The sequence below is a fragment of the Nematolebias whitei genome, chromosome 6 (genome assembly GCF_014905685.2).
Source record: "Nematolebias whitei isolate Nwh7 chromosome 6, NemWhi1, whole genome shotgun sequence".
Taxonomy (NCBI): Eukaryota; Metazoa; Chordata; class Actinopteri; order Cyprinodontiformes; family Rivulidae; genus Nematolebias; species Nematolebias whitei.
This window is the reverse complement of record NC_056503.1, coordinates 20,584,116-20,593,741: the sequence shown is the minus strand read 5'-3', so window position 1 is coordinate 20,593,741 and position 9,626 is coordinate 20,584,116. Positions and strand designations below refer to the sequence as shown.

Here is a 9,626-nt window from a genome sequence, read left to right as displayed (position 1 = left end):
TTTTTTTTTTTTTTTTTGTTATATCACAAAATTTGTTATCGTCAGAATGTTCTGAAATATCACAATATTATATTTGAGCCATATCGCCCACCCCTATTTTTAAGTTCCCCAACATTGCGATGCTTGGCTGGTGAAAGTTTCAATAAAATGTGTTCATGAGAAACAAGCACATGCAGATATGAGCAAAATCTTTTGCTCACCTTCGTATTTGGCTGTCGATGAAAAGTATGTTGCTTGGACCAGAAACTGAGAAGAAAATATTAAATGTGTGTTTTTGCTAATGAGCTGTGGAAAGGAGCTCCACAGGGAAATGTTATTGCTAGGTAGCTCTGTCCAATCAGCTCATTGTGTTTACCTGACCAAGGTAAGATTACATAATTATCTGTATTCCTCTGTATAAAAACATCTGGATAAACCTGAGAAAAAAACAAAACATGTTTGTCACTGTTTCCATCTGAGTTTTCGGTGTCTGAGGTGTGGTAATGTCACACCGTCTCCCCATGCTCGTCCTGTAAAAGGGGGAATTATTAGCGCTTCTTAGTTTTTCCTCTTCGGGAGCTTAACTTCCAATCAGCGGACTGGATTTAGAAGGTCTGTTGACGTAAAGTTTGAGGATATTTTCTGCAGCAACACTGCAGGCTCAAAACAAACACGTAAAAAAGAACAAAAAAATCAGTTATTTTCACTAAAGTAGCTTTCTCGTTCAGAGTTTTAATCAACGACCCGCTGGTGCTTGGAGTAAGTTCTGTGTATCGCACTCAGCTACTACCACACCAAGTCTTCTCAATATCTGTAATAATGACCGACTCTTGGATTGGGCTGCCTCCAGAACTCAGTCATCCAAAAATTACTTTGAGTTTCATTAAAATATGTCCAATGGTTTGTGAGATATTTTGCTAACAAACAAATGAACAGGCAATTCTATGATGCCCTATCTTTCTAGGAGTCCATCTATGAATTCACCTCTTGCCAGAACACTTAAGTAGTTGTATTTTGTTCCAGTGCTCTTTGGTAATGAATGGCTATTTATAAAATGTAAATGTTGTATTTATATAGGTGGTAACAACACTACAAAGTTATAAGAGGGCAAAACATTTATTGAAGCTATTTGTAAGAGAAGTCTTCTTTAACATGTTTGTTCCTCTCTTGAGCTGGTTTAGAGAGCAGGTTTGTGATGGTATCGTGGTACCTTGTGTTTGTGTTCAGACCCGGGGTGGAGCAGCATCAACCGTGGAGTTCTGATTTGCGATGAATGCTGCTCGGTCCACCGCAGCCTAGGCCGACATATCTCCATAGTAAAGCACCTGAGGCACAGCGGATGGCCTCCCACACTACTGCAGGTGAGAGTCCCGAATAAAGACGGAGGCAAACAGAACAAAGACAGAAAGACTCGGACCTTTACACACCGTCGGGCGTATTGCTGAACGGTTTTATTTCTGAAGGGATTTTCTGTCAAATAGTCCATCTGTGACATCTCTCATAGAGCAGTGTGTGGAGAAAGAGGCAAAAGTCTTCATCCAGGCTAGGCTCGTGGCTAGCCAACCAGTGCTTGCTTTTATTATCTTAAACTGGATAAAAATGTACAGGCTGTTTTTAAAGGAAGGGATTTATTCTTTCACTTTGCATTTATAAGTGATGATAAAATATATCTATTTGGAATCTTAAGTAAATATTGGCTACTTTAGCTGTTAAGTCGGAGGACCCAACAAGTGGTATGGTAATGTTATGGAAAAACTCACATTCTTTACATTACAGGATGGTAACGTTTAGAAAAGATGAAAGTCATTTCAATTAGGTAATAATAAACTGTTTTATATCTTTCAACTGTTTTTGACCTCACAGTAGATTCCTGCCTGTTTTATTATTATTACTCCTTTATAAATACATTCTGTGGTCTGTTGTAATAGTTTGTCATTTTTTGTTTATTGTAAAGTTCTTAAATTGAGTCACTCCATGACCTCATTTAACCCTTGTAAGACCTTATGGGGGAAAAAACAGCCACAAATTAATTTTTGTTGGTGTTTTTATTTATTTATTTTTTGTAGTTAATGAACACAATTCTGACAAAGCCTAAAAATCCTTCTATTTTATTATTATTTTGTCAGAAATGTTTCAAATGCTCTCATAACCTCTCGGTGACTGACTACACTCTCATGTTCCTGAGGGAAAATCCATTATATATTCAGTTTTGTCCCAATATTTATAATGCATTCCTCTCAGTAAAGTTTTTTCTTTTTACGTCTATCCCTATACTTTATAGATGTTTGAATTGCACAGGTAATTCTCTTCTTTTACATGAGAGCCTCTGTAAAAATCACTGGCTGCATCTTACCCTGGAAATGGTACGTCCTCCAAGCTAGGTGTCGCTGCAGAGTTCACTCTCATCTCTATAGAGGCCGACTGATACGGAAATTTTGGCTATCACCGATACAGATATTGGGAGAGGAAGGTGAATGCCAATAACCAATATAGTGGCTGAAAATTTTTGAGCTTTGTCCACTCCCAAGAATCTTAAGTACACAGCTAGTGGAGTGGGGCTTGTTTATTTAGAATAGCTGTTAGCTACCTTAAAGCTAAGTTAATCAGATCCACACTATACCTAGACCCACAGTAGGTTTACAAGTGGTGCATTGGTCATTAAAACAGTCTTCCTTTTTTTTTTGGTAAAAAAACAACAAAAAAAAAAACCTATTCATCATAAAGTTATCAAGTGTGTTACATAAATATAAATTAAACAAAGAAACGGCCTTCCCTGTTCATTGTTTAAACAGTCACGTATAATTAGTATTGACCACAGCAGTGATATTTTTTTCTTTGCAGATAAGTAAAAGTTTCAGACAATGCATTTCATTGAGGACGACAAAGATAACGTTACTAGCACTGATATATTTTATCTCTACATTAGATTTATTGTCTGGCAAAGTTTTAAAAGGCACCTATGCTAGGTTATCTACAGTGTTTTGCGAAAGTATTCAGCCCCTTGAACTTTTCAACCTTTTGCCACATTTCAGGCTTCAAACATAAATATATAAAATTTTAGTTTTTTGTGAAGAATCAACAACAAGTGGGACACAATCGTGAAGTGGAATGAAATTTATTGGATGTGTCAAACTTTTTTAACAAATAAAAAACTGAAAAGTGGGCCATGCAATATTATTCGGTCCCTTTACTTTCAGTGCAGCAAACTCACTCCAGAAGTTCAGTGAGGATCTATGAATGATCCAATGTTGTCCCAAATGACTGATGATGATAAATAGAATCCACCTGTGTGTAATCAAGTCTCCGTATAAATGCACCTGCTCTGTGATAGTCTCAGGGTTCTGTTCAAAGCGCAGAGAGCATCATGAAAACCAAGGAACACACCAGGCAGGTCCGAGATACTGTTGTGGAGAAGTTTAAAGCCGGATTTGGATACAAAAAGATTTCCCAAGCTTTAAACATCCCAAGGAGCACTGTGCAAGCAATCATATTGAAATGGAAGGAGTATCAGACCACTGCAAATCTACCAAGACCCGGCCATCCCTCTAAACTTTCATCTGGAACAAGGAGAAGACTGATCAGAGATGCAGCCAAGAGGCCCATGATCAGTCAGAGTCAGAGTTTCTTTATTGTCATTCGCACCTCATGTGGTACATGTGGTGGAGCGAAATTATGTACACGGGATCCCAGTTACATCCAACAATAAAATGTATAAGAAAAACAGTAATAACATCTAAGATATGAACTAAGAAAAACATCAACTAAATATACACTAAGCACTCATAACATAAAACATTGAACATCAGCACAAACATGAACATGAGTCTGAGCAGATGTGCACGCATGAACACATCAACATTGAAACAGATCAGCAGCAACATGATATGGTTTTTCAGTGATTATTCTAGTTAGAGATTCATGAGTCTAACAGCCTCAGGGTAGAAGCTGTTCCTCAGTCTAGTGGTTCTACACTTAATGCTCCTTAACCTCCTTCCTGAGGGGAGTGGGGCAAAAAGTGTGTGTGCTGGGTGAGTGGGGTCCTTCATGATGCAGGTGGCCCTCTTCCTGCATCTGGAGGTGTAGATGTCTGTGATGGTGGGGAGGCTGATTCCGACAGATTTCTGTGCAGCCTTCACCACTCTCTGCAAAGCTTTTCTTTCTGCAGCTGTGCAGCCTCCATGCCACACGTTGATGCTCGAGCACAGGATGCTCTCCACTGCACACCTGTAGAAGGAGGTGAGGACTGAGCTTCCCAGACCAGCTCGCCTCAGCCGTCTGAGGAAGTAGAGTCTCTGATGAGCTTTCTTGATCAGGCTGGTGGTGTTGTTGCTCCAGCTGAGGTTGTCATTCATGTGTACACCCAAGTACTTGTAGCTGGAGACCACTTCCACCGCAGATCCTCTTATGTTCAGGGGGGTGTAGATGTTTTTGTTCTTGTTCCTTCTGAAGTCGATCACTCTGGATGAACTGCAGAGATCTACAGCTGAGGTGGGAGAGTCTGTCCATAGGACAACAATCAGTTGTACACTGCACAAATCTGGCCTTTATGAAAGAGTGGCAAGAAGGAAGCCATTTCTCAAAGATATCCATAAAAAGTGTTGTTTAAAGTTTGCCACAAGCACCTGGGAGACACACCAAACATGTGGAAGAAGGTGCTCTGGTCACATGAAACCAAAATCAAACTGTTTGGCCACAATGCAAAACGATATGTTTGGCATAAAAGCAACACAGCTCATCACCCTGAACACACATCCCCACTGTCAAACATGGTGGTGGGAGCATCATGGTTTGGGCCTGCTTTTCGTCAGCAGGGACAGGGAAGATGGTCAGAATAGATGGGAAGATGGATGGGGCCAAATACAGGACCATTCTGGAAGAAAACCTGTTTGAGTCTGCAAGAGACCTGAGACTGGGACGGAGATTTATCTTCCAACAAGACAATGATCCAAAACATAAAGCCAAATCTACAATGGAATGGTTCACAAATAAACGTATCCAGGTGTTGGAATGGCCAAGTCAAAGTCCAGACCTGAATCCTATTGAGAATCAGTGGAAAGAGCTGAAGACTGCTATTCACAAACGCTCTCCATCCAACCTCACTGAGCTCAAGCTGTTTTGCAAAGAAGAATGGGCAAGAATTTCAGTGTCTCCATGTGCAAAACTGATAGAGACAAACCCCAAGAGACTTGCAGCTGGAACTGCAGCAAAAGGCGGCGCTACAAAGTATTAATGCAAGGGGGCGGAATAATATTGCATGCCCCACTTTTCAGTTTTTTATTTGTTAAAAAAGTTTGACATATCCAATAAATTTCATTCCACTTCACGATTGTGTCCCACTTGTTGTTGATTCTTCACAAAAAATTTAATTTTTATATCTTTATGTTTGAAGCCTGAAATGTGGCAAAAGGTTGAAAAGTTCAAGGGGGCTGAATACTTTCGCAAGGCACTGTAAACGTTAGCTTGCTGAGAGGCACATAGCTAATGACGTGGGTTTGGAGGATTGAAGAGAATTTATTATTGTTGATTTTTTAAATTTACATATCAGTTAAAATAATTGTAACCATGCTCTGTTCAGCAAAATATGCTACAGTGTTGCTCCCTGTTTCGTCTGTGCTGAAAGTGAAACTTGAGTGAATGGCCATGACTTGAAAGTAGGCTTCATGCACCCTCTGCTGGATACATTGTACAATTATGGCTGCTTCCCATCATTTTATGGGGGAAAATTAGAAGTGCTTATATCTTTGCATGATGGTACAATTATCACCGATACTGATAGGTCCCCAAATGGCTACATCGGCATAAATATCGGCCCTACCTATCGGTCGGGCTCTACTCATCTCGTTTGACAAAATGATTTTAGTTTGGATGTAAATAGCAATAGCACACTTGCATTGTGCAAAAGTCAACATTTAGTACAAAAATCATCTCTATGTGGATGCAGGCTGAAGAATTGGACGCTCCACAGCTCAGAACGACTCACTCCTGTTGACTTCACCTAAAGTAGGACGTAAATAGTGGATGCACCGTGGCACAACCACTGGTACTATATCTGGGTCAATAAAAGCAACAAAACAGAACAGAAACTGGTGTAGCACATCAGTTTTTTTATTTGGTGGGTGGGGATAATTTAAAGTTAGGATCACCTAATTCATGTGTAGTTTGACCAAAAACAAAGCATCACTTTCAGCTGGAAGATCTTCACAAACTTGGGACTCGAATTAAAATAAAAATTATCATTTAAAAGCAATAATTGGGAAGGGAGTCTTTTTTTTTTCTTCCTTTTTCTGAACATTTCCATAAACTAGATATTTTGTATAAAAATAAAATAAAAAGAAATGTGTAGGTTTGTTTTAAACTATAGGGCCTTAAAAATTTATATATATATATATATATATATATATATATATATATAAAAACATTAAAAATTATTTTAGGCTGAGAAAGCTCTAAAAAATGACTAGTTTATTGTGGAGAAAAAAATATTAACCCATAATATTTTTAAGCAGTTAAATAAGATGATGGATTTTTCCCCTAACAGTCATAAATTTTAAGAAACTTCCAGGAGTTGATTAATTAATAAATGTTTTTGTGACTTAGATTGAAAGATGTGGGCAGAAATGTGTTGCTGCTCCACAGTGAGATCATCCCTGCAGTTGGAATAATTTTTCAGCATGTGTTCGTGTTTCAGATGGTTCAGACTTTGGCTAGTAACGGGGCCAACTCCATATGGGAACACAGTCTCCTGGACCCCGCGCAGGTGCAGAGCGGACGCAGGAAACCAAACCCTCAGGACAAGGTTCAGTAAGTATTTTACCTACTACTTTAAAATAGGCAGAATAATGCAAACGCCTATGTGCTTTCAGTGATGAAGAGGATTTTTCACCCAAACTTCAACACGATTTTCTTCATCAAACTAAAAAGACAAAAAGTGAAATCAAAGCACGGACTCTTATCAACGTGCAGTCTTTGTAATCAGGAACATCTCTACAAAATAAAAGTTCAGTGGATGTTACAGAGAGCCAAGGCAGAGAAGCGCACCACAGATCTAATCTCAGACATTGTCCAAACAAGCTTTCAGTCAGCTTGTCAGCGCAGGATCGACTGCAACTGCTAAAAACATTATTAACCATTTTCATAACAAAAACCAGAGGAGCGAGCTTACATCGGCTTATCAGGGTGGTAGACAAAATCTAAATTTAGATGCATCGCGTTGTAGACGCGCGGAAGGTCCTGAATAGATTTTAAAATTCAAAATAAAGTTTTATTGCCCATTGAAAGGTGGACGTATTATAATCTCCATCGTAAAACTTTCTCTTGTTTGGACCAGAACTTCTGATCCGCTCAAAATAATTCAATTAAACTTTATACTCTTATGCATCATCACTAGACGGAGTATAGCACACACCTTCCATCACACCAGCTTCAAGGTCAAGGTCACAAATCAAGGTCAGAATTAAAACACGGTCTTTGATTGTCCCACCCAGAACCGTCTGACACGTTCAAGAAGAATTCAATTAAACTTCAAACACGTCTTTACCAAAATATAATGTATAATGTGCAATAGGAACGCGCGATATAAACGGTACACGGTAGAAACGATAGAAATTTAGCCTACGATAGAGATCTGTCTTCTGCCGGCTAACTGCAGTAATGCTGTGTCTGAAGTAAAATCAGAGTTGTCAGTTTAATCGTTACTTTTTTTAGTTGAAAACTGTGCAAAAGTGGCGTTAGTGTTTTCTTCGAGAGCTAAGTAGCGAAGCTACAAGCTAACTACAGCCGGCTTGCCGTAGTGTTGCCGTATTCTGACGCATGCGCAAAACGCTGTGTTCCGTCGAAAGTTTTTTTTTTTCTATCGAAAGTTAAAGTAAGCGTTGGTCAGCTTTAGAGAAACCTGCTCTCTGATCTGTGAAAAGAACGCTGTGTTGTGTGATTTTACTGCGCGACCCTCTGGTCAAAGCCACAGACTCATTTTGTGTCAGCTCTCCATTAAAGCAGAAGGAGTCGCCCACTAGAGGGTTGGAGGTGAAGTGTTTCGATGTAAAATGCTGCTCTGTTCCTGTTCATTTATAAAGTGAGAAGACTGGAAACTGTTAAGAGTTAACAACATATTTTTTGTTTAAAACAAATGGCTAAAACTACATTTAATATCTTTTGCACTGTTTTGCACTACAAGAAATAAGTCTAATACTTGTTTATTATTTAAAAACTCTCTGGACATAGTGGAATTTTCTTAATTCAAAATATATGATTGCAAAAGAACACCCTATGCTTTTTTTTAGCAAGTTTTATACCAAAAGCATATTGCGATATATATCGTTATCGCCACCCTTCACAATACATATCGTGATATGAATTTTATGCCATATCGCACATTCCTAATATGCAACATAATTTAAGTTTCAAGATAAATGAAATGCATCACTCGTGTGATAATCACAGCCCTCTGAATTGAAATCAAATTGTGGGGTGCCTAACACCCCCCCCCCCCCACCCCCAACTCCACCCCGAGAGTGTTTTAGCACTTTTCTTTTATTAAGGATTGTTTTCTTTGCTCTCACATGTAACATCAGAGGAACATTTTATTCTCAGGAAACTTTAAATGTTGTTTATTTATCCTCAGAAAGGTTAAAAAACAAATCAGCTGGACTTTGTTCTGAGATCTTTTATTTAGAAATAACTTGCAGGCAGATTTTGCATTACTTAATAAATAAATTAAATGTTCTGTTGCTATATTTTTGTTACAATATGTAAAGTTTTGCATATTTTATTCTTGAATTGAGGACATTTTGTCAACATACTGTACTTGTTATGTTATGAAACATTTTTTGGGTGGGGGGACAATTAAATATGGGAGGGGAGATTTATTTGTATGCGTTTGTGATAGTAAAGGTCATATCGGGAGGGGTTTATAAATTATTAGTAGCTGTTTCTGTTGTATCTTCACATTCGTGTGTTCTTTTTCAAGACTTGGTTTTATTTATTTTTTTACTAATCATCTAACTCATTCTCAGTCCCACAAAGTCTGAGTTCATCAGAGCCAAATACCAGATGCTGGCGTTCGTGCACAAGCTTCCCTGCCGCGATGATGATGGCGTCACCGCCAAGGACCTCAGTAAGGTAAGGCTCATCTTTCACCACTTTAGTTTCAGTTTTATTGCAGCTACGGAGCGGTTGGTTTACGTTACGTAAACATACTGAAGTACTGAAGGGACAGTACCGTACTTGTCGCCGTACACTGCGCACCGCCGTCTAAGTCACATCAGTCCAAATATGTCTAATAAAATGGAAAAAACCATATGTGTTGCTTCGCCATGTAAGTTGCATCTATTATGCGTCACCACTGACCACCTAGAAACGTGGGCCGGTGTTGTTCCAAAAATCAATTGGCTGCCAAATGGCGGCCGCAGGAGTGCGCACAGGAGGACTTTAACAAGAATTAAACAACATTAACACTTAAAAATAGGGATGCACCAATCCACATTTTTTTACTTCCGATCCGATCCCGATACCTAAATCTAAATATCAGCCGATACCGATCCAGTTCCGATATCATGATCGTCATTGATTTTATATGAGGCTGGAATAATCTGCTCTCAAGTACAATTTGTACAAATATATGCATGCATGTCCAAAAAGGCAACTTGAGG

At 38.9% G+C, this 9,626-nt stretch overlaps 1 protein-coding gene across 1 annotated transcript in view; it reads left to right on the top strand.

The window, feature by feature from the left end:
* The window catches only part of git1 (G protein-coupled receptor kinase interacting ArfGAP 1), a 39,748-nt gene that overhangs the window by 5,836 nt on the left and 24,286 nt on the right, over positions 1–9,626 (top strand). The window contains exons 2-4 of the mRNA XM_037678095.1: positions 1,207–1,340; positions 6,668–6,780; positions 8,991–9,096. Of these exons, the coding sequence (XP_037534023.1) occupies positions 1,207–1,340; positions 6,668–6,780; positions 8,991–9,096 (353 nt within the window). The remainder of the gene's footprint in view (positions 1–1,206; positions 1,341–6,667; positions 6,781–8,990; positions 9,097–9,626) is intronic.